We start from the raw sequence: 26,421 nt of genomic DNA, 5'->3' as shown, positions 1-26,421 counted from the left end.
AACCGTTCCGCTCGCTCTCTGCGACGGGGAGCCGTCGTAAAGTGTGGGACTATGTCGGTTTACGGCGTTCAGACTGGGGGGTCGCTGGGAGCTGTCGTAAAGTGCGGGACTGTCGGTTTACGGCGTTCAGACCGAGTGTCGTAAAGTGCAGCACTAAGTCGGTTTACGGCGTTCAGACCGGGTGTCGTAAAGTGCAGCACTAAGTCGGTTTACGGCGTTGAGACAGGGTGTCGTTGAGGGCGTCAGGATGGTAATTGTCATAGAGATTTGCATTTTTATAACGTAATATTTCCCCATATAAAGGAACCACTTCCTTCTGGAGTCATTAACAAAGAGAGTGTAGCAAATTTATTCTCATGTAATTGGGTGCTTTGCTGTAACATCCATATTATAGCCACTTTACAACCATGTAAACTTGCTGGGTGAAATCAGGTTTAAAGTTCCATTATTGTCATATAATACTAATGTTATGAGGCCAGGGGACCCCAAAACCCAGCAGCAATAGATATTCACCAAGACAAATGTTCACTGACACAAAAGCTACTTTTAATTATCTTTAAACATGAAAATAGCACCCAACAAATCAGTTAAAGTATGATTCTATCAGAAGTTCCAATAATGACTTGGACCAAGACTAAGGGGAACAATAGGCTTTATTGTACTTGAGACGGCCGGTCCAGGTCCAAGACTAGGAATGAGCGGGAAGGAGAGGGGACTCAACCTTGATGGCCCGGGGTTACATGGGTAGGACTAAGGGAGGAGCCAAGGTAGGACACCCGGAGGAAGAGGCCAGCCAGCACAATCATATCACAACATGATTAACTTAACCCTTCTAATTCTAAGTACGCTTGTATGTAATGTGTGTAAGTTCAGAAAAGTTCTTAGCTTCACAGTCCAATCTCACTTCTCATTCGCTGGTTGCAAGCAATTCTTCTTCTAACTGTGCACAGAATTTAACATTTATGAAGTTCACCAGGCTTTGGTGCTTGAAATGTAAATGGTTTTCAGAGAGATTTCTTGCTCATTTGACACCCACAACTGATCCCTTCTGATCAGCCACTTCAGTGTCCCGCTGAAGAAACTTGCTTCATCAAGGTTTTCCAGATGATAATCTTGCTTTCAGGTCACCAGAGTTCCTTTTCTGTTTCCCTTATTTCAAGTGAAACATTATACAGCCAGCCATCTCCTCTTGTTCAGACTACAAGGGCTTTGACCAGGCTGAACTAAGAACTCCCAACCAGTCTTCAAATTGGGCTTTTTCCCCCCACAAGTTTGCCAGCTTGTCATGTTCCAGTCCCAGTTGCTGCTGGTAAACTGTCAAACTGAATCCTCTCTGAGAAAACTACCCTCTTAGAACAGCAAGCTACACTCAAGACTGCAACACTGGACCCAATGTTCTGAGTTCATTCATCTGTTGCAGTACAAAATAATCCATTACTCCACAGCATGTCCAATTAACAACTAGTTGTGAAGACCTTACAGGCATTCTTCAAAGTTTGTGCAAAGGCATTCAGAGCCTGGACTGTCTGGCTTGAGCAGAGCGCCAGCATTTTCAATGATATCGGTTTTTAAGTGTTTGTATCTGTATGACCCAACTAAAAACCCCACAATTTTTCAAATGCATACCTATATAAAATTTAAAATATTACAATCTGTCACACTACATTTAGAATGTAATATATCCATGAAATTCTTTGTGACAAGTAGTTGAAGCTGGTTCCTTATCTAGATTTAAGAGGGAGTTAAGGGGATCAGGGGAGAAGGCAGGTACTGGGTAGATGATCAGCCAAATAAATGGCAGTGTAGGCTTGAAGGGCCAAATGGCCTCTTATTTTCTAAATTCTGACTTTTATCTAACGGAAGGCAGATAGAGTCGCCACTTGTCCTGCGCCCTCACTAAAACCTACAGCTCCTGGTGTTCCTAGGTGGTCTCCACACCAAGTACAAACCAGGCCTGAGCTTGCTGAGCTTCCACAATCTGACAGTCCCAGGCATATTTCAAGCTATTGGTTGAAATATTTTTCAAGCATCCTTTACATCACCTTGCAAAAAAGTTTTTTTTTTCTTTTTAATTTTTAAATCACCAATGGTTATTTCACAATCAGAACAGATATTCTGATCAAAATTTACTGTCTTGAATCAATTGATGTTTCCTCTGCAGATACCATGTACTTAATAAATTATTGCACCCCATTATATTGAAATGCCAGATTTTTAGTTTGTTCAAGAGGGATTCTGAATTGACTCACTCAATTGTTGTTTACAGATGTAGTCCATACTTCCAATTTTTCTGACTTAAGTAAATGCAGGACAAAGTAAATATAAACCAGCAAGATACTGAACATCATCATATAGGTCTTTCAATGCTCTCACTGCTTTCTTTGGGTAACCAAGACTCTGCAGTGTTGCGACATTGAGGTTAGAGAATATGGAGAAAAGGAGTCTTGTATAGATACAATTTTCAGATGTTAATTGTGCTTTAGAATTGCAGAAAAAAAATACAGCCCGGAATTAAGGAACTCTGCCCATACTGGCACTTTAAAAGAAATCCAAATAATTCCAATTCCACTGTTCTTACCTGCAAATATTCACCAAGTTTATAATTTTGTATTTCTCATTGAATATCTTACTCCCACTATTTTAGACTCCGCATTTATGTTAACAGTGCATAACATTTTATATTTCGTGTTATCTTTGTTCTTTATGCCAATTGTATTAAATAAATGTTTACTACACTGGACAATTTCACATTACTTTTGGATTCAACTGCTAGCCAAATTTCAAAACTAATATAGACTGAGCCAGGATGACAGAATGCAGATTCCTAAAGCATCAGACCCAGGCATCACAACATACTCTTTGGAATCCCATTTCATACCCATTCTGAACCAAATATATTGTTCCCTAAACATATCTTCAAAATGAAACATGCTCCAAATCCTCTGCTTCATACCCCAGAGCTAAATTCAGCATTGTTCCTGCCTTGTTGATCTCAAAGCATACGAATAAATTTAGCTTTTCTCAGAAAATTCTTCCCACTCATCCAATCAAGAACCATCAGAGGTCCTTTACAGGTACTTCCGTGCCTCGCATCTGGACCCAATTTCAAAAAAACATCTAATTTAAGACTAAACTCAAGTATGCCCTTTCCAAACAATCATTAAAAATGATGGGACTCTCATTTTGCAGTTGTACCTCTAGCTGACAGGTATTAATTTCCTCATTGGAAGTTTAACTGATGCTACAGGATGGGGATAAATTATTCAGCGCTCAAAGGGCTTCAAGACCAAGCAACAGGGTGGGAAGGGGCGGGGTGGGGGGGGGTGGAGGGAAAATATCACTGTATATTTGATGAAAAACATTTGGATACATCGTTGATACAGTTCATAGTGCAATAAATAAAAAGTTTAAAATAATCAAGCAACAGGAGAAAGATACAGAATCCAGAGATTTCTGTAGCACCAGTAAAGAAAGCTTTGGAATCAATGCCCACAAATTGCTTTAAAGTTGCAAGTTACAACACCAATATTGTGTACCACTTGAATTGAAACAAGCAGCTGACTTTAACGGTTTCTTCATTTTACAACTTCATTGAGAGAAATCACTAATTGGTAAATGCAGCATTTTTAATAAAACTCTGATTCCCTCGCTTTGTCTGCATGACGAAGCTGTTGCAATTTGCAATATTATTAAGTTTACAAAATTGAAAATAATACTGTTGAAAACAGTGAAATCTCACACACACACACACTGAACACCAAATTCTCATTTACAATATCCAGAACATAAAATGAAAAGTTGACTCACATTAGATACATTTCATTTATGTTTAAGAATTAACATGTTACATCCTACAGGTACATTTACTTAAGAAATTTTTTTTGAAAACATGAAAAATATTCCTAACATTTGCCAAAATTCTTTTTTTAAATACAGAAACTCCATATTAAAAAGGTACTTGATCAAAGGTTAAAGTGCAATTGCCATTATTAGATTACTAATACTGCTCTTGCTCCAAATTTGTTGCAGAATACATTCTACCTGTACATTAACTTACCTACAACATAGTTTCTGATACAAAAGGGAGTAAAATTCATGTGATTTTCACAATTCTAAAAATCAAATACATTTGTTCATTACATTTTAAAGACCCTCCTTTAAATTCCAATTTTCCATTACGTTATGAAACCAGAAAGCCTTCAGTCACCGTGAGAGTAGTAAACAGACAAGCTTGCTGGTGAAACTCAGCAAGCCCTACAAGTCAATAGGAGGCAAAGATAGACAGTACAACTAACATTTCAGGCTCAAGTCCTTTGTCAACGCATGACCAAAAAGCAGGCTGGGGCCTAAAAAGGCAGTGGGAGGAGGAAAGAAGGGGCAAGGGGAGGAACACAGGCTAACAACCAAGAGGCCATAGGTGTTCACGGATAGGAGGACAGGAGAGAAAAGGGGAGAACTGCCCTCTATCCATGTCGACCTTTGCTCCTCCCCTTGCCCCTTCTTCCCTCCCCCACCTTTTTATTCAAGCACCTACCTGCCTTTTGCTCGTACCTTGGTTGTACATCTTTGCCTCCTATGGACACTGCACAACCTGCTGAGTTCCTCCAGCAATTGTGTATTTCCATGTTATGCTGGATCCAATTTAAGGCAAAGCTGGACACTTTATTTTAAACAATTTGGTGTAAGCATATCGCTTTCGTCATATTGTCCTTTTAAGGCACAGGATTTTCTCACTGCAACACTTTTCATTCAATTTGAAATGTCAAGTTTTTGAGCAAGATGATATTTTTACTCAAGGACTGCATTCCAGGACGACAATCATACTATCCAATTTTTCAAGGCAGGGTTTGATCAGTTTGTTTTGTGTATATGCAATTTTAAATCTGCAACAGAAAAAAAATTATTCGATCATGGTTCAAGTTATTTTGCTTGTGTTACATAAACTACAGTTGTGTTGTTCAGTTACTTTTTATAAATTTCAATGTCATTAACACCAGATCTCAACATTCAATGGTCATTGTTGATGGAACACTTCAGAAAAGTCAAGACAAACTGATAATAACAAGGTTACTTTAAGAAATGAAAGCATTTCCCATGGTGTGAAGATACAGCAAGGGTTGATGCAAATTAAAGTGTACATTTCTACTCCCATCATCTCATGTCAAGCTAAGTGGAATAGAAGTTTATTGGCACCGTGTAAATTGTGGTAAAAACAAAATTGCTGGAGGAACAGCAGGCATTAGATGACATTAGTGCTGCCTCATGTGTGGCCATCTTTCACCCCAACTTCAAATTCACTCTGTCCATTTATAGCAACATTCTCCCCTTTCTCGATCTCAGTCTCCATCTCGGAAGATTGACAGACATTTTCTACAAACCCACCAACTCCCACAGCTACAACTCTTCACACCCTGTCCTCTGTACAGATTCAATTTCCTTCTTGCAATTACTCTGACTCCATCACATCTACTCCCAGGAGGAGGTCTGACAGGCGAGATCATCAGAGATGTCCTCCTTCAAAAGACGTGGCTTCCCCTCGACTACTCCCAACTCAGCCTTCACCCACACATCCCCCATTACCCATTTCTCTGCCCTGTTCCTCCCTTCCCTACCACTTACAACAAGAAGATTCCCCTTGACCTCTCATACCATCCCACCAGCCTCCACATCCAACACATTTCTGCCAACTACTAGGTGATCCCACACGCAGTCACATCCTCAACATGTTACACGTGTCCACACCTCCTCCCTGACCATCATTCAGGGCCCCAAACAGTCCTTCCAAATGAACCAGCAGAGTGTCATCTACTGCAACTAGTGCTTCCCTTGTGGTCTACTCATCATTGAAGAGATTGGGCACAGACTGGGAGATTGCCTCTGAGCTCTGCTGCAATAGCGAGGATCTACCAGTGGCCACCATTACAATTCCCCATCCCATTCCAACACGTCTGTCCACGATCTCATGCATTACCAGACTGAGATAACCTGCAAATTGGAGGAACTCTTCAGATTCTACCTTGGGAATCCTCCAATCAGATAGCAATAACACAGACTTCTCCAGGCTCCTCTCTACCTATTCCTATGTTTCATTTCCTATAGATTAGTAATTATACTCTTGCTTGTCAGCTTGTGCTCCTCCCCAGCTTTTTTATTGAGGCACCCGTCTGCTTTTTACTCATACCTTGAAGGGCTCAGGCCCAAAACATTGGTTAAATATCTTTAACTCCTGTGGACACTGCCAGATCTGCTGAGTTACTTGAGCATTTGAGCTTTTAATTTCTCATTGTTGTTGCACATCTTCATCAACTTGGCAATTTTGGCCACAACATACAATGTTAAATCAGTATTTTAAAAATTAATTTACAAATGACGAAAGAAGTTGTTTAAAAAAAAATAGAAAGAGTGTGATCATGCACACAAAACCCAAAGGAATAAATAAGTTCTGGGGTTCACATCAAAGACCATCAGAATGCACAAAGGTAATTTATGTCACATACGGTTCAATTACAAAAGGCTAATAAGGGATGAAAATTAACAATTTGTTTATTTTTAAGAATATTTTAAAGATTTACTTTGTTTATCATCCAATAGCAAGCATTAGGTCAATAAATGACATTCATTCCAAAAAGGATGATTCATAAATGAAAAGGAATGCAGAGCAACTCAGAAACATTATCAAAACCAATATCATGAGGGTTGAGGTTTCAGTTTTCACTCAAAATCCAAAGACTGACCCAAGAATTTACCAGTTAAAATACAGCAGAATAACTTCATCTCATGCAAGTCTCAGAGGGTTGCAATCGAGGGAGCTTTGGGAAGCAGTTCACACAGAAATGATGGAAACCAGCAACCTTTCCCCTCCCTATTTAAAAGGCCCATTGATCAGGACAAATTAGTGCAAAAAGGAGAAAGTGCCATATTCATACACACAAATGGAAGACAGATCAGCTGCAATCTGAACGTCAGAACAAAATGTTGCACCCAACTCGGGTGCAATTGTTTTTATTTTACAGTAAAGCTTCCTGGCCCAAATCCATTTTAGCTATCATTAATATGCAAACTCAGTAAATTAGCTTTGTGACAATCTGATATTAGGAAACATCATCATCAGGACATTCAATTCTATTCCAATGTTCACCAAGTAGTCTAATCAATCTTTCTCCCCTAGCCAAACTGCCATCAGTTGAGAATGAACTCAAAATTCCTGGTTTCTACCGTACAGTTTACAATTGAATTCTTGACCAATTACCATAACAACAAAAATTACAAATCCCCTCCTGCGTTTTGAATTTTAACACTATCCTCATGACGGACTTGCATTCGACAATAAAGTTTATATAAAAAAAACCGCAAACCAGACCCCCTCCCCCAAGATCAATCAACAGCTCAAAAAAAAAATCATACACAAATGATCCAAATTTCCAAACTACAGGATTATGCAACCACATCTCAATAAATCATTTGTGCACAAATAGGATTGGCATGACGATTTTCTCCTCAAAATGTGCCGAGTCCCCTCAGGATTTCCATTCCCGATATGGAAGAGCAAGCAAATTTTGAGTTCAATTTGCATTTAATTAATTTTATTTATCATCCCAGTTTTTTTTTAAAATAAATTAAGAGTTTATAAACAGAGTGAAGGACAGAGGCGGAGGTGGGGGAATAAAATACGAGCAATTCTTTCATCCATTTTAAAAATGCATCACCTCCTCTTGTGATTAGATATGGAATTGCAAACATTAAGAACAACAATGAGATTTTCACATACGACACAACCTGCTGAGTTTCTCCTGCAAGTTTGTGCATTGTACTCAACTCCAGCATCAGTAGACTTTCTCGTTTTACATACTTCTATAGTATTTTGGATACAACTAGTTTGCTGCCTCGTAATCAAAAAATAATTCTATTGCTTTTAACATCTGTTAGATTTACCTTTTCTTAAGTTGTTTATGCTTCTCCATATCCAGACAACTTCTTTGCAACGCTGTTATGCCTTGAACAGCTAAAACTGTAAAACATTGTTCTGTACATTCATTATGGAAGCTAATATCCCACTGTGGAAGTTCACTGGTGTACCTCCATGCAACCAGTATGTAGTTTAATGCAGTTTCCCAGCATTCTGCTTGCAATAACAGCTTCCCTTGCTCCAGACATGTTTTCTGCAAGGAAACAAAATTCATAACATTTTCTTTAAGTCTAAACTAAATTAGTCATTACTTGCCAAAACTTGACTGCACCTTTCAGTTAAGGAAAAGATGGCCAGGGCTTAAACAGGAAATCAGAATTCATTCTCATGAAATTTGGTATTTTGTGGCAGCATCAGTGCAAATGTTCGTATTATAACCATCTTGCAACATTACAATATTAAAAAAAGTGCACAAAATGTGAGGCAGTGTCTTTGGTTCATTGATTATTCAGGAATCCGATGGCAGCAGGGAAGAAGCTGTCCTTGTGCTGCTGAGCCTCGTCTTTAAGCCCCTGTACCCTTTTCCCATGCTAGCAGAGTGATAGCCCATCAATAAGAGTTCAGACATGTGAATGGAATAATACTTGGCTTTTATTAACAGACTCAATGCTACCCTAGTCTGGCCAGTGGGACACTGAGCACCATCTGTTAGACCAGCTAGGCAGACACTCCCACAGCAGTAGCCGATACACAAGTGAGTGACAGTCAGTAATAATATGCAGAGTGAAGAGGGCATGACCTGGGTGGTGGGGATCTTTGAGGATAGAGGCTGGTTTTTAAAGACACCCCCTCATGTAGATGTCCTCAGTGGAGTGAAGTCTGGTGCCTGTGATGTCACAGGCCGAGTTAACAACTCTCTGGAGTTTATTCTTGTCCTGAGAGTTGGCGCCTGGCAGACAGTGATGCACTCAGCCAGAGTGCTCTCCACTGTTGAAGTTTACGAGAGTCTTTGATGACATAGTGAATCTCCTCAGACACCTCACAAAATATAGCTGCTGACGAGCATTCTTTGTGATTGCATCAACATGGAGGCTCCAGGACAGATCCTCGGAGATGTTGACACCCAGGAATTTGAAGTTCTTGACCCTCTCCACAACTGAGCACTTGAGGACTGGGTCGTGTTCCTTTGACTTTCTCCTGATGTCCAAAATGAATTTGAACAAGATAAAATTGGCACATAGTTTCCTCTCTTTCACTTGATTTAATTAGGATCTCAAGAGACCACAACAGGGAAGACCTTTAGTTTCTGCACTCAGAATGATTAAATGTTGCACATAATAAAGAGTAGAATAGATGGTTTTATTTCATTTCACTTACTATTTTAAACTTTCAAATTGCAGAGGAAAAACAGATATTCTGATGGCCTCTCACTTGATCTTTGATGGAAAATGCATACCTGGAAAGCCTGAATATGATTACGTGCTTTGCGGTAGCAGTATGCATCTCTGTTGGAACCCAAGCGCCATCGTGGAATTGATCGATAAATATTGCTTTTGATCAACTCCAGCTGTTCCTGAACAAATTTCATGATCAATGATGGAAAAATCAATTTCATGTCCTGTTTGAAGCAACAAAAAAAAAAAAGCACTGGATTTAATACAATTCTGTACTGGATAGTCCAAGTCAAGTGCATATTCAAGCCTTTTATTGCAGATTACAGGAAAATTGGTCCATACATGGTCCATTTCAAGTATAAAAATTGTGGTGTGTCAAGTTAATGTCATACCTCATCATCAATTGCTGGATATCTGTGCAATAAGAGGGTCTCCACTAACTGAGAAGATAGTAGGTCATTCAGTTTGACTTCTATCTTTACAGCTGGCTTTAAATGCAGTCGCCGTTTCTTGAAAGGTAATCCTATAAAGTAACAAATTTTGTTGGTTATTTCATGAAATTACTTCCATTAAGTGGTAACTTTCACATTACAGAAGGATTTTTACTTTAATGCAACTCAAGTGTGCATATTTGTCTGCAAACAGCATCCCTGAAGTAATCACCATAAAATAGCCACCTTTCATTCAAAATATGAAACTACTGAGGTAGAGGTCACATCTGTGTTACAGAGTGGGTTAATTATGATAAAATACATCTTAACAGCGGTAAGATCGTGAGATTTAGTTGTTAGATCACATTTCACAAACATCTCAAGTGCATGTCTCCAATTGGCCTTGCTGAGACAATGAGAGAGTACATGCAAAGAGTTTTACAAGTAGGTGTTAATGGATCAGCACTTTTGGACAAGGCCCAGGCTCAAAAACTGAAAATCTTTTGCTATTAAGACTGGTGCCAGAAGAGGGGTCATGCAAACAGAGAGAAAAGATTCATTCTTTGGGGGAGATTCAGCAGCAGGTTGGTGATGAAGACCCCGTTTCAGATTGGATTTCGAGTTCTGCCTATTCTAAATCTCTGTGGTCAATTGTAGAGGCTGTGGCTGGTTAATATGTTTCTCCTGAAGTGGGGGAAAAAGAAGAACTCTTTGTGGCAACCTGGAAGGAGGGGTCATCTTTTGGAAAAACCCAAGAGGGTGGCTGCTTGAAGATCAGTTTGTGCGTGTCCAATGAACATCTCTCTGAAACCAACAAAGATCTTCCTGAGCTGTAATAAGTTAAAGCACCAGAGCCAAGTGAAGATCATAAATGTTTAATTCTGTGCAGTGTGGAAGATTGTACGATACCAATGAACTTGGAGAAGTGAAAAGTGAATGATTGGACAGCGGAAAAAGAACTTTCCTGAACGCACAAACATTACGTACACAAATGCTGATGAATCTCAAATGGTCAAACAGTGCCTTTATGTAGCAAAGATAAAAATACATCACCAACGTTTCAGGCTTGAGTCCTTCATCAAGGTGTGGGGTAACACGAGATGTCCGGTGGTGAGGGCGAGAGATGATAGGTGGGGGTTGAAAAACACCACAGGAAATTGGGATTGAAAAAAGATGCTAAACTCTTCTTCCGTTGTCTCCGTCTCCAGGCTCACTACTTTGGCCGCAACTCTCCAACACCCCCCCTCTTCAACACCTCTTCCTTCATCTGGCCATCTCCTCCTGCCAGCTCTGGGCCTTTTTAATCTCCAACTGCCACTGGGACATCAACCGCCTCAACTTCACTACTCTCCTCTCCTACTCCAACCTCACCTCCTTAGAACACTCAGCCCTCAACTCTCTCTGCAAGTACCCTAACCTCACTATCAATCCTTCAAAGGTGGTGCTATTGTAGTCTGGAGCACTGACCTCGACCAGCTCTCAGACACCTCCTATCAACCCCCCCCCACAGGACCCCACCATCAACCATCAAGCCACCGTCTCCAACACCATCTCTCACCTCATCAACTCTGGGCACCTCCCCCCTCCACAGCCACCAGCCTCATTGTCTCCCATCCTCGGACCGCCCAGTTCTGCCTTCTACCCAAGATACACGAGCCTAACTATCCAGGCAGGCCCAATGTCTCTGCTTGCTCCAAGGAACCAATTTCATCCTACCTCGACTCCATCTTTTCTCCTCTAGTTCAATCTCTCCTCACCCATATCCACACTTCACACCCTCCAACAAGACTTCAGATTCTCTGAACCGGACCACCTCATCTTCACGATGGATATCCAATCCCTTTACACTTCCATTCTCCACACAGAAGGCCTGCCTCAAAGCACTTGGCTTTTTCCTGGACCTCAGACCTGAGCAGTCACCTCCCACCACCACCCTTATTTGCCTGGCAAAACTTGTCCTCACCCTTTCGCAGCCAATTTCCACCTTGACCTCAAACTCACCTGGTCCATCTCTGATGACTCTCTCCCTTTTCTGGATCTCTCAGTCTCCATCTCAGGAAACAGACTCTCCTCTGACATTTATTACAAACTCTACCTCCCACAACCACCTGGACTGCACCTCCTCACACCCTGTTCCCTGCACTTCTCTCAATTTCTCTGTCTCCGCCGCATCTGCTCCCAAGATGAGGTCTTCCAGTCCAGAGCTTCTGAAATGTCTGCCTTCTTCCACAAACTTGGCTTCCCCTCCACCCTATTAATTCACTCTCACCACATCTCCTCCATTTCCCTCTCATCTGCCCTAGCCCCAATAAACACAGAACCCCCCTCGTCCTCACGTACCAACCCACTATCCAACATGTTATCCGCCAGAATGAATTTCCAGGACCTCACCACCAAACACATTTTTCCTTCTCCCCTCTTACCCTTCCGCAGGGACCGCTTCCTCCGTGACTCCCTTGTGTACTCTTCCCTCCCCACCCATCACCCCCCCCCCCAGAACCTTCCCCTGTGGTTGTAGGAGGTGGAATACCTGCTCTGCTAAACTTGCCTCACAAGACTGGTTTTCCAATCCAGGTAACAGCTTCATAAATCTCCTCTGCACCCTCTCCATTAGCATCCACATCCTTCCTATAATGAGGTGACCAGAACTGAACACAATCTGCTGTCTTACCAGAGATTTGTAGAGTTGTTACATGACCCCTCAACTGAACACTATCACCCTAATGAAGCCCAGGATCCCACAGACCTTCTGAACCATCTTATCAACCTGTGCGGCAACCTTGAGGGATGTATGGATTTTAACCTCAATGTCCTTCTGTTCATCCACGCTCTTAAGTAACTGACCATTAACCCTCTACTCAGCCTTCTGGTTTTTCCTTCCAAAATGCATTACCTCACACATCCGGATTGAACTCAATCTGCCACTTTCCTGCCCATTTCTGCATCCTGTCGACATCCTCTTGTAACCTTCGACAACCTTCAGCTCCATCCACAACTCCTCCAATTTTTTTTTTATATAATTTTTTATTTTTCACACCATAAACCACATTAACCATGATACATACTTTTTCCTTTTCAAATATATAGTGCCATTTTCTCCCCCCCTCCTCCTCCCATCCCACCCTCCCTACCTCCCCCCTCCCGTCCATTTAAAGTACAAAATCTAGGATACATTAAACCAGTCAAACAATGTTGTCATTCAATAAAAATAAACAAGAAATTCCACTGAGTCAATTCTTTTCATTTCCTTCTCCTTTTGTTAATTTAGGTAGTGAATGTCCCCGGTAGGTTTTCGCTATTGTGTTTCATGTAGGCTCCCATATTTGTTCAAATATTTCAATATTAATTCTTAAACTATATGTTATTTTTTCTAATGGAATACATTTATTCATTTCTATATACCATTGTTGTATTTTCAAATTATCTTCCGATTTCCAGGTTGACATAATACATTTTTTTTGCTACGGCTAGAGCTATCTTAACAAATCTTTTTTTGTGCATCCTCCAAATCAATTCCAAATTCTTTGTTTTTTATGTTACTTAGGAGGAAGATCTCTGGATTCTTTGGTATATTGTTTTCTGTAATTTTATTTAATATTTGGTTTAGATCTTCCCAAAATTTTTCTACTTTCTCACATGTCCAGATTGCATGAATTGTTGTTCCCATTTCTTTTTTTTTTTTTTTTAAAACATCAAAAACATCTATCAGATACTGTTGGGTCCCATTTATTTAACTTTTGAGGTGTAATGTATAGCCTGTGTATCCAGTTATATTGTATCATACGTAACCTCGTATTTATTGTATTTCTCATCGTTCCAGAACATAACTTCTCCCATGTTTCCTTTTTTATCTTTATATTTAAATCTTGTTCCCATTTTTGTTTAGTTTTACCATTTGTTTCCTCATTCTCCTTTTCTTGCAGTTTAATATACATATTTGTTATGATTATCATTGTATCTGTAATCACATATTCAAAGTTACTTCCCTCTGGTAAACTCAGACTGCTTCCTAATTTGTCCTTCAAGTAGGATCTCAATTGGTAATATGCCAGTGCAGTATCTTGAGTTATATTGTATTTATCTTTCATTTGTTCAAAGGATAATAATCTATTTCCTGAAAAACAATTTTCTATTCTTTTAATCCCTTTTTTCTCCCATTCTCTAAAGGAAAGGTTATCTATTGTAAAAGGGAGTAACTTGTTTTGCGTCAATATTAGTTTTGGTAATTGATAATTTGTTTTATTTCTTTCTACATGAATCTTCTTCCAAATATTGAGTAGATGATGTAATACTGGAGAACTTCTATGTTGTACCAATTTTTCATCCCATTTATATAATGTGTTCAGGTATCTTTCACCTATTTTATCTAATTCTAATCTGGTCCAATCTGGCTTTTCCCTTGTTTGATAAAAATCTGATAGGTATCTTAATTGTGCGGCTCTATAATAATTTTTAAAGTTTGGCAGTTGTAAGCCTCCTTGTTTATACCATTCTGTTAATTTATCTAGTGCTATTCTCGGTTTCGACCCTTTCCATAAAAATTTCCTTATTATTTTCTTTAACTCCTTGAAGAATTTCTCTGTCAGGTGTATTGGCAATGCCTGAAATAGGTATAATATCCTTGGAAAAATGTTCATTTTAATACAGTTTATCCTTCCTATTAGTGTTAGTGGTAAATCTTTCCAATGCTCTAAATCGTCCTGTAATTTTTTCATTAGTGGATAATAATTGAGTTTATATAGTTGGCAGAGATTTTTATTTTTTGTACACCTAGGTATCTTATTGCTTGCATTTGCCATCTAAATGGTGATTCCTTCTTAAATTTTGAGAAATCCGCATTATTCATAGGCATTGCTTCACTTTTATTTACGTTGATCTTGTAACCCGACACTTCTCCATATTCCTTCAATTTCTTATATAATTCTTTTATTGATAGTTCTGGTTCTGTTAAGTATACTATAACATCATCCGCAAATAAACTGATTTTATATTCCTTGTCTTTTATTTTTATCCCTTTCATATTATTTTCTGTTCTTATCAATTCTGCTAGTGGCTCTATAGCTAACGCGAACAATAAAGGTGATAGTGGGCATCCCTGCCGTGTTGACCTGCTTAAGTTAAATTGCTTTGATACATATCCATTTACTGTCACTTTCGCCAATGGTCCCTTATATAATGCTTTAATCCAATTAATATACTTCTCTGGTAAACTGAATTTTAACTCCTCCAATCTTTGTCATATGCAAACTAACGGACCCATCCTTCAGCCTCTTCATCCAGGCTAGGGGTTCCAGAACAAATCCTTGTAGCCCTCTACTGGTCACCGACCTCCATGAAGAATCCTTTCCTTCCACTACTACTCTCTGCTTTCTTCCTTCAAGCCAATTTTTTGTTTTTTTAAACCCACACAGCTAAGGTTGCAGTGACCCTGTGATTCATGACTTTATGGATGAGTCTCTCATGGGAGACCTTGTAAAATGCCATTAAAATCCATGTAGACCACCATCAATTTCTTTTGTTACCTCCTCAAATACCCCAATTAGGCTTGTGAGGCAAGACCTTCCCTTCACAAAGCCCCACTGACTATCCTGGAGCAGACTGTACTTCTCCAAATGCTCACAGATTCTATCCTCAAGAATCCTCTCCATTAGTTTGCACAAGGATTCTCCCTATTAACTTTTTATTTAAAAAAAGGGACTACATTTACCATTTTCCAATCCTCTGGCATCTCCATTTACCATTTTCCAATCCTCTGGCATCTCCTCTGTGGCCAAAGAGGACTCAAAGATCATAGCTACTGCTTCACCTATCTCTTCTCTCACTTCTCACAGCAACCTGGGGTATATTGCATCCTTCCCTGGGGACTTATCCATCTTGAAGTTTTTAAGAAAATCCAACACTTCCTCTTCCTTAATCTCCACATTGTCCAGCACCTAAGCCTGTCTATTCCGACCTCACCCTGATCAAGGTCCTTTTCTCTTGTGAATACTGAAGCAAAATATTCATTTAGGACATCCCCATCCTCCACTGCCTCCAGGCACAGGTTGCCTCCTTTATCATTTAGCAGCCCCAACTTGATTCTCGGTTCTTCACATACAAACAGAACACCTTGGGGGTTCTCCTTAAACCTACATGCCAAATTTCATGACTTGTTTATGACAATAAATTCTGATGCCAAGGTCTCTCATGTCCTTCCTAAAGCTTCTTCTTGGCTATCATATACTTCTCTTGAGCCCTTCCGGTTTCTTATATCTAATATACACTTCTTCTTGACTAGTTTCACCAGCCACGGTTTCCTTTACCTACCATCTTTTCATTGTCCCAATGAGACAAACCTATCCTGAACACAGCACAAGTGGTCCCTAAACTTCCTCCACCATAATTCTGTACTTTCATCTTTGATTATGCTTCCAGAAATTAACATGGAAATATGAATTGCAACTATCAAATTTTTACAATTATTATTGAGCAGCTCAAATGAATTTTATTACAGCTTTTTTTTTTATAAAAAAGATGAAACCAGTCTGACATGGATTAATACAGAATTGGAGAAAAGTCAGCTAAGGCTTTTCCGTATAATGGAATTCATGATTGATGTCAGGAATTAAAGATACCCCAGATATCTAGTAAATGCTTCAGTAAGTTAGATGGTGAAATTGGGTCAGGGGTTGGGGGGGGGGGGGGAAAGAATATCACCAGATAGCTTGATGCATTTACATTTTTGAAAATGTAGTCTGATAAAAGAATTAAACTAATAGAAGATTGTTATGAACAAGGTCTGTTAATACAAAGTAACTAAAGGCAGAATAAAATGACCAAGTAGCATTATAAACAGATCACCCATGATCTGATAAAAAGGCAAAAGAGGGATGAGGGATTAAGTGGTCCACTTGGACTCTGAACTCACAGGTTTGTACAATGCCCTTTTCTGCACCTCATGACAAAAAGCAAAAAAAAAAAAGGAAAGAGAACAGCCCGACACTTTTTAATCTGCATTTCTACAAAAGACTAGTGAACACCTGACAGAACATTCACATATTGAATCAAGCAATCACCTGAGTGGCTCTCTTTTCTTAGAAAATATGCTGGAGGAACATTGGCTTGAAGTGCCATTAACCTTGTTTGTGCCCTTGTGGAATTCAGAATTTCTTCATAGGACCTACGAAGATGGACTAAAGAGACAAAAAATTAAATTAAATTCGTGACAGGACCTTGTGCTATTTTCCTACCAGTTCAAAGGCCACAACTACGGAGTTGTTCCTTTGACCATGGAGCGACAAGCACTTGCATTTTGGAAGAGTGTGAACATTTTTCTTGTAAAAAGTTCCAATATTTCTTCTTCTCCTTAAAAATTGAACAAAAACTTTAAAAATTTCAAATTGTAAAAACATTGAAACCCAATAAGTTGCAAAGAAATAATATCGTGGCAACTTTTAAGGTTAGAATTAAGCTTCATTCTTTTACAAAAATACAACAAATGACTAAGAATTTATTGTCATCTCATCAAGTATAATGTACAGTGAAATTAAAGTCTTGCTTGTCGCAGCTTCCCAGGTACATAAATAAGTACACCAACAACAAATTCAATTCTTTGGCTTGGCTTCGCGGACGAAGATTTATGGAGGGGGTAAAAGTCCACGTCAGCTGCAGGCTCGTTTGTGGCTGACAAGTCCGATGCGGGACAGGCAGACACGGTTGCAGCGGCTGCAGGGGAAAATTGGTTGGTTGGGGTTGGGTGTTGGGTTTTTCCTCCTTTGCCTTTTGTCAGTGAGGTGGGCTCTGCGGTCTTCTTCAAAGGAGGTTGCTGCCCGCCAAACTGTGAGGCGCCAAGATGCACGGTTTGAGGCGATATCAGCCCACTGGCGGTGGTCAATGTGGCAGGCACCAAGAGATTTCTTTAGGCAGTCCTTGTACCTTTTCTTTGGTGCACCTCTGTCACGGTGGCCAGTGGAGAGCTCGCCATAAAACACGATCTTGGGAAGGCGATGGTCCTCCATTCTGGAGACGTGACCCACCCAGCGCAGCTGGATCTTCAGCAGCGTGGACTCGATGCTGTCGACCTCTGCCATCTCGATAACTTCGACGTTAGGGATGAAAGCGCTCCAATGGATGTTGAGGATGGAGCGGAGACAATGCTGGTGGAAGCGTTCTAGGAGCCGTAGGTGATGCCGGTAGAGGACCCATGATTCGGAGCCAAACAGGAGTGTGGGTATGACAACGGCTCTGTATACGCTAATCTTTGTGAGGTTTTTCAGTTGGTTGTTTTTCCAGACTCTTTTGTGTAGTCTTCCAAAGGCGCTATTTGCCTTGGCGAGTCTGTTGTCTATCTCATTCAATTAACAGATGAGAAATAAATAAAAAGCATTCACTGTTGGCCCATAGTGCAAAAGAATGCTGTGTCAGTACAGGATAGTACAGGAGACTCAGAGCATGATAGCAGTTGGATAGAAAACTTCTTGAGGTAGTAAATTGGATTAGACATTGGCTTTGCAGTGTGCCTCACATCAGTTGTTTGTCATCTATATCCAGGATCACCAGTGACGCGGCAGATGGTCTCTTTGCCAGACAAGTCCGTTACGTGGACAAAATTGGATCAGCAAATTCGCAAGTGGCATCGAGATTGGGGGTATAGTTGACAGAGAGGAAACCTTTTAAAACATGCAGCGGGATCTGCAGTTGACAGAACAAGCTGCAAAATGGCAGCTGGAATTTAATGCGGAGAAGTGTGAACTGTTGCATTTAGTGAGGACGAACCAAGGAACGATTTGCATGGTAAATAGCAGGGCACAATGGAGTGTGGAAGAACAGAGGCATCTGGGAATACAGATATACAATTCCTTGAAAGTGGCATCACAGGCCGACAGGGTCATAGTGAGGTTTTGGCGTATTGGCTTTCATAAATATGAAGCCTCGAGTACAGGTGTTAAATGTTATTTTGAAGTTATACAAGACATTGGTGAGGCCAAATTTGGAATATTGAGTGCAGTTTTAGTCACCTACCTACAGGAAAGATATCTTGAAAGAGTGCAGAGAACATTTACAAGGATGTTGTCGAGACTTGAGAAGCAGAGTTATTTAGAAAAGTTGAAAGGGAGAGAACTATTCCCTGGAGTGTGAGAGACATGGTGGAGGGGGGGTAATTGATAGAGGTATACAAAGTTATGAGAAGTTATACATAGGGTAAATGCAAAAAGGCATTTTCCACTGAGACTGGGTAAGACAAGAACAACAGGACACGAGTAAAGGGCAAAAGGGGATCACTTGAGGGAACTTCACTCAGAGGAGGGGGAGCTGCCAGTGGCAGTGGTGGATGCAGGTTCGATTTCAATATTTAATTCAAATTTGGATAGGATGGGTATGGAGGGTTAGAGGTCGAGAGGACTAGGAAAAGAAATGGGCAAGGAATAGAAGGGCCTGTTTTTTGTGCTGCAGTCTTCTACGGTTCTAACTAGAGATGTTTGCACCATCTGAATATGGTGTGCTCAAGCCAAAAGGACCTTACACGATTATTATTTTACAGCTTTAAAAAAAAATAACAGCCAAACAAGAAGAATGGCTTTTTCTTTAAAAAAAGTTTAGTGGGGCCCCCATGATGAACAGAGAAAGAATTTCACCCTGGCTCATGTTTTCCTGGTGCCCAACAATCTGGTCACAATTTCCAAAAGTATTCCATTCTCCCAACATCTATTTTAGTGACCATCCCATCCAAACCACGAGATTTAAATTTTCAAATCAATAGTGTGTAAATAAGGAAGGTCACTCATCAATGGACTCATTTGGCACGCCTTCCATTACTAGAAATAATGGTCAGCCCAGCCTCAAATTGTTTCAGCTTAATTGTTTAGCATTTTAAATGTAAATCATGGGAAGTTACAATAGCTCGTGTGTCAGGTTACACAATTAAGCGGAAATAATTTCAGATAAACAAGCAGAATGAAGGCAGCGTTCTCATCTACCCGCCAAATATCGCAGAAGTTCTTTTCTTATATATAAACGAAGAATTTCTTTAGAACAATAAGAGAAATGGACAACTTAACAAGCGTAATATTCAAAATCCATAAAAACTCGTGCATTAAACTCAATTAACAAGAGTTCTCCCCCCCATCGCCTCGTCTATTTTTTTTGTTCTGATCAGGGCTTAGACTCACCGGCAACCTTGGGCTGCGGGTTAGGAATTTCCACCAGCACTTGCCTCAGGTTTTCTGCAGGAGACATTGGTCAAACTCAAAAATCAACGACTGACTTTTCAAAAAAAAATGTAAACCCTCCCGATTCAAGTTGAGGGTTTTAGTCAAGCAGAAAGGAGGGGGTGCAAACTGTCCTTCGATAAGTTTCAGCGTCTGCCATCCATGCCCCTGTTGGTACTGCCTCGCCATCCGCGTCGCTGAACCTCTCTGTCCTCTTATACCAATGTAGCAAAGTGAAAATTGCCGCGCGGGCGGAGCTTCCTGGATTTCACCCAATCGCGTCACCGCACCAGGAAAGGCAACATCGACTGGGATACTCGGCAGTCCCTTGAAGCGGAACTCCGCTGCTCACTGGAAGATTTTGGCTCTTCAAGATACACGGACTCACAGAATGGACAAGCATCTCCAAGAATCCTTGGGACATTTCCAATTTAAAGATTCGGCATTAGGCGAATAGAGGGGTGAATAAAGTCAACGTCCATGAGCCAAAATTAGAGTAGCTTGTGCATAGAAAGTACCAGAGCCCTATAAGAAAAGTGATAAAGGGTAAGATAAAGGAGGCGATAAGAGTCAAGTAGAAAATGATAATATGGCCCAGGCGATTTGTCAATAGGAGGAAATCAATAGAGGCGAGACAAAGTAAAGAAAATCATGTGGCCCTCGATAACAGAAACATTTGGATGAAGATCTCAGGAAACTGGATCTCTCTGCCACCTAGGATTTCCCAAGAACACCAGTTTATACCCCTTCTTTAACAGTTGCCTGGATTAAGATTTAAATTTGATAAATTTATTATTAAAGCTGCATACTTGTTTTTGGGCTTCAGCACCCGAGACTGAGGTCACAGTGGAGGTGAGGTAGTGAATTAGAGTACCAAGTCAAAGAAGCTCATGGTCACAGGAGCAAATTAAGTGAAGATATTCAGCACCTAGGATTTCCCAAGAACACCAGTTTATACCCCTTCTTTAACAGTTGCCTGGATTAAGATTTAAATTTGATAAATTTATTATTAAAGCTGCATACTTGTTTTTGGGCTTCAGCACCCGAGACTGAGGTCACAGTGGAGGTGAGGTAGTGAATTAGAGTACCAAGTCAAAGAAGCTCATGGTCACAGGAGCAAATTAAGTGAAGATATTCAGCAAACTGATCACCCTTCACTGTTGAGTCTCCTCTCTGTGGGAAGTCAGGTTGGCAAAAGTTGGAAAAATACGTGAATTTGGACAGGATCATGGATGGGAGAGGTATGGAGGGCTATAGATGGAGTGCAGGCCAGTGGGACAAGGCAGAAGAATGGTTCGGCACAGACTAGAAGGGCTGAAGGGGTCTGTTCTGTGCTATAATGTTCTATGTAGTCGCTGTTTCATCCAGAAAGAATTTTTAGGAAGAAGGGTGAAAGAGGTGGTGTTTTAACTTTGCAGGAGAAAGGGCCAGAAGAAGGAGAGCTGGAGAAATGAGGTGGAATGCTGAAGAAAGAATAACCCCTTTGTAAATTCTGCCCAATAAATTGCCAGTTAACACCCTTTAATAAGATAACCACTCCAGAAAGAAATCAACAGAAATTCAAAAACTGCTGATGCAGGAAATCTAAAATTAAAAATAATTTGCTGGAAACACTCAGCATCTGTGAAGGGAGAAATAGAGTGATAATGTTTCAATTCGAAGACCCTTGAACTGTGAAGCTTGTTTTTCTTTCCACACATGCAACTCAACAAGCGCCACGCTAGTTGTAATTAAACGTAATCATTTCTTTTTACTTGTACCCAGAATAAGCAAGTGCAATTTGTAAGTTTTAGTTCCGTCACCATTGGGATGAAAACAATTGAGCTCTTGCTCTACATTTGCCAAAGTCGTGATATTTCCCCAAATGGCAATTTAATCTATGAATTAAATTGTGTCATCAAAGATCAACATTAACTGTATACCTCTATCAACATTAACAGTGAAATCATGAACAATGATATTTAAAGTATTAAAAATACTTTCTGATAATCTCTGAATTAATTACCAAATTAACATAAGAGCAGGAATAGCAATGGAAGTAGCCTACAAAGCCACTTGTCCTACAACATTTGAACTTCTCTTTCAAATCCAGGTTCCCTCCCAATCCCGTAGCGTGTTGTGGAATCACACAGCACAGAAAAATCTTTCAGTTTACCTTCCCTGCACTGACCACCAAGCACATGCAGAAAGTACTCCCATTTTTTTCCCCTCTTGCATTCCTGTCAACTCTTCCCCTTGATTCTCCGTCATCTGCGTACATCATCACAGTCATTCTTTTCTTTAGCTTGGCTTCGTGGACGAAGATTTATGGAGGGGTATGTCCTCGTCTGCTGCAGGCTCGTTGGTGACTGACAAGTCCGATGTGGGACAGGCAGGCATGGTTGCAAGGGAAAATTGGTGGGTTGGGGTTGGGTGTTGGGTTTTTCCTCCTTTGTCTTTAAAGGCTGAGATAATTGGTGAATTAATGATGTCAACTCAGCAACTCAATCTGACAACTGAGTAAGAAATCACTGCTGAGGGGGGAAAAAAACCCTTTTGGTCCTCTAACTAAACTGCAGCACTGAATAAATCAATCAATAAAGTTTGCAAGAATATTGCCAAAGTTCTGTGAGTAAATCAATCAATCAAGGCTTGCAAGCAGAATATTGCCAGAGTTCTTTGAATAAATCAACCAATCAAGGCTTGCAAGCAGAATATTGCCAGAGTTCTTTGAATAAATCAACCAATCAAGGCTTGCAAGCAGAATATTGCCAGAGTTCTGTGAATAAATCAACCAATCAAAGCTTGCAAGCAGAATATTGCCAGAGTTCTGTGAATAAATCAACAAATCAAGGCTTGCAAGCAGAATATTGCCAGAGTTCTGTGAATAAATCAACCAATCAAGGCTTGCAAGCAGAATATTGCCAGAGTTCTGTGAATAAATCAACCAATCAAAGCTTGCAAGCAGAATATTGCCAGAGTTCTGTGAATAAATCAACCAATCAAGGCTTGCAAGCAGAATATTGCCAGAGTTCTGTGAATAAATCAACCAATCAAAGCTTGCAAGCAGAATATTGCCAGAGTTCTGTGAATAAATCAACCAATCAAGGCTTGCAATCAGAATATTGCCAGAGTTCTGTGAATAAATCAACCAATCAAAGCTTGCAAGCAGAATATTGCCAGAGTTCTGTGAATAAATCAACCAATCAAAGCTTGCAAGCAGAATATTGCCAGAGTTCTGTGAATAAATCAACCAATCAAGGCTTGCAAGCAGAATATTGCCAGAGTTCTGTGAATAAATCAACCAATCAAGGCTTGCAAGCAGAATATTGCCAGAGTTCTGTGAATAAATCAACCAATCAAAGCTTGCAAGCAGAATATTGCCAGAGTTCTGTGAATAAATCAACCAATCAAAGCTTGCAAGCAGAATATTGCCAGAGTTCTGTGAATAAATCAACCAATCAAGGCTTGCAAGCAGAATATTGCCAGAGTTCTGTGAATAAATCAACCAATCAAGGCTTGCAAGCAGAATATTGCCAGAGTTCTGTGAATAAATCAACCAATCAAAGCTTGCAAGCAGAATATTGCCAGAGTTCTGTGAATAAATCAACCAATCAAAGCTTGCAAGCAGAATATTGCCAGAGTTCTGTGAATAAATCAACCAATCAAGGCTTGCAAGCAGAATATTGCCAGAGTTCTGTGAATAAATCAACCAATCAAGGCTTGCAAGCAGAACATTGCCAGAGTTCTGTGAATAAATCAACCAATCAAAGCTTGCAAGCAGAATATTGCCAGAGTTCTGTGAATAAATCAACCAATCAAAGCTTGCAAGCAGAATATTGCCAGAGTTCTGTGAATAAATCAACCAATCAAGGCTTGCAAGCAGAATATTGCCAGAGTTCTGTGAATAAATCAACCAATCAAGGCTTGCAAGCAGAATATTGCCAGAGTTCTGTGAATAAATCAACCAATCAAAGCTTGCAAGCAGAATATTGCCAGAGTTCTGTGAATAAATCAACCAATCAAAGCTTGCAAGCAGAATATTGCCAGAGTTCTGTGAATAAATCAACCAATCAAAGCTTGCAAGCAGAATATTGCCAGAGTTCTGTGAATAAATCAACCAATCAAAGCTTGCAAGCAGAATATTGCCAGAGTTCTGTGAATAAATCAACCAATCAAGGCTTGCAAGCAGAATATTGCCAGAGTTCTGTGAATAAATCAACCAATCAAAGCTTGCAAGCAGAATATTGCCAGAGTTCTGTGAATAAATCAACCAATCAAGGCTTGCAAGCAGAATATTGCCAGAGTTCTGTGAATAAATCAACCAATCAAAGCTTGCAAGCAGAATATTGCCAGAGTTCTGTGAATAAATCAACCAATCAAGGCTTGCAAGCAGAATATTGCCAGAGTTCTGTGAATAAATCAACCAATCAAGGCTTGCAAGCAGAATATTGCCAGAGTTCTGTGAATAAATCAACCAATCAAAGCTTGCAAGCAGAATATTGCCAGAGTTCTGTGAATAAATCAACCAATCAAGGCTTGCAAGCAGAACATTGCCAGAGTTCTGTGAATAAATCAACCAATCAAGGCTTGCAAGCAGAATATTGCCAGAGTTCTGTGAATAAATCAACCAATCAAAGCTTGCAAGCAGAATATTGCCAGAGTTCTGTGAATAAATCAACCAATCAAGGCTTGCAAGCAGAATATTGCCAGAGTTCTGTGAATAAATCAACCAATCAAAGCTTGCAAGCAGAATATTGCCAGAGTTCTGTGAATAAATCAACCAATCAAGGCTTGCAAGCAGAACATTGCCAGAGTTCTGTGAATAAATCAACCAATCAAAGCTTGCAAGCAGAATATTGCCAGAGTTCTGTGAATAAATCAACCAATCAAAGCTTGCAAGCAGAATATTGCCAGAGTTCTGTGAATAAATCAACCAATCAAGGCTTGCAAGCAGAATATTGCCAGAGTTCTGTGAATAAATCAACCAATCAAAGCTTGCAAGCAGAATATTGCCAGAGTTCTGTGAATAAATCAACCAATCAAGGCTTGCAAGCAGAATATTGCCAGAGTTCTGTGAATAAATCAACCAATCAAAGCTTGCAAGCAGAATATTGCCAGAGTTCTGTGAATAAATCAACCAATCAAGGCTTGCAAGCAGAACATTGCCAGAGTTCTGTGAATAAATCAACCAATCAAAGCTTGCAAGCAGAATATTGCCAGAGTTCTGTGAATAAATCAACCAATCAAGGCTTGCAAGCAGAATATTGCCAGAGTTCTGTGAATAAATCAACCAATCAAGGCTTGCAAGCAGAATATTGCCAGAGTTCTGTGAATAAATCAACCAATCAAAGCTTGCAAGCAGAATATTGCCAGAGTTCTGTGAATAAATCAACCAATCAAGGCTTGCAAGCAGAACATTGCCAGAGTTCTGTGAATAAATCAACCAATCAAAGCTTGCAAGCAGAATATTGCCAGAGTTCTGTGAATAAATCAACCAATCAAAGCTTGCAAGCAGAATATTGCCAGAGTTCTGTGAATAAATCAACCAATCAAGGCTTGCAAGCAGAATATTGCCAGAGTTCTGTGAATAAATCAACCAATCAAAGCTTGCAAGCAGAATATTGCCAGAGTTCTGTGAATAAATCAACCAATCAAGGCTTGCAAGCAGAATATTGCCAGAGTTCTGTGAATAAATCAACCAATCAAAGCTTGCAAGCAGAATATTGCCAGAGTTCTGTGAATAAATCAACCAATCAAGGCTTGCAAGCAGAACATTGCCAGAGTTCTGTGAATAAATCAACCAATCAAGGCTTGCAAGCAGAATATTGCCAGAGTTCTGTGAATAAATCAACCAATCAAAGCTTGCAAGCAGAATATTGCCAGAGTTCTGTGAATAAATCAACCAATCAAGGCTTGCAAGCAGAATATTGCCAGAGTTCTGTGAATAAATCAACCAATCAAAGCTTGCAAGCAGAATATTGCCAGAGTTCTGTGAATAAATCAACCAATCAAGGCTTGCAAGCAGAATATTGCCAGAGTTCTGTGAATAAATCAACCAATCAAGGCTTGCAAGCAGAATATTGCCAGAGTTCTGTGAATAAATCAACCAATCAAAGCTTGCAAGCAGAATATTGCCAGAGTTCTGTGAATAAATCAACCAATCAAGGCTTGCAAGCAGAACATTGCCAGAGTTCTGTGAATAAATCAACCAATCAAAGCTTGCAAGCAGAATATTGCCAGAGTTCTGTGAATAAATCAACCAATCAAAGCTTGCAAGCAGAATATTGCCAGAGTTCTGTGAATAAATCAACCAATCAAGGCTTGCAAGCAGAATATTGCCAGAGTTCTGTGAATAAATCAACCAATCAAAGCTTGCAAGCAGAATATTGCCAGAGTTCTGTGAATAAATCAACCAATCAAGGCTTGCAAGCAGAACATTGCCAGAGTTGAAGTCGATCATGCGCATTCTCGCAGGGAACAGTCCACTTCCGGCGTCGACAGGTTACCCTGGGAACCAGCAA

General features: G+C 40.0%; 1 protein-coding gene across 1 annotated transcript; it reads right to left on the bottom strand.

Annotated features, from left to right (window-relative positions):
• Positions 1-3,608: 3,608 nt before the first annotated feature.
• Positions 3,609-20,122, bottom strand: LOC138738462 (uncharacterized). The gene is made up of 6 exons (XM_069888720.1): positions 19,880-20,122; positions 16,787-16,903; positions 9,693-9,823; positions 9,363-9,524; positions 7,933-8,159; positions 3,609-4,883 (listed from the first exon to the last, which is right to left on the bottom strand). The coding sequence occupies exons 1-6, from the start codon at positions 19,944-19,946 to the stop codon at positions 4,793-4,795; spliced, it is 795 nt and encodes a 264-aa protein (XP_069744821.1). The 5' UTR covers positions 19,947-20,122; the 3' UTR covers positions 3,609-4,792.
• Between the last annotated feature and the right edge of the window lie 6,299 nt (positions 20,123-26,421).

This window comes from Narcine bancroftii, chromosome 7 (assembly GCF_036971445.1).
Source record: "Narcine bancroftii isolate sNarBan1 chromosome 7, sNarBan1.hap1, whole genome shotgun sequence".
In the NCBI taxonomy this organism is placed as follows: domain Eukaryota; kingdom Metazoa; phylum Chordata; class Chondrichthyes; order Torpediniformes; family Narcinidae; genus Narcine; species Narcine bancroftii.
This window is presented reverse-complemented; position numbering and strand designations above follow the sequence as displayed.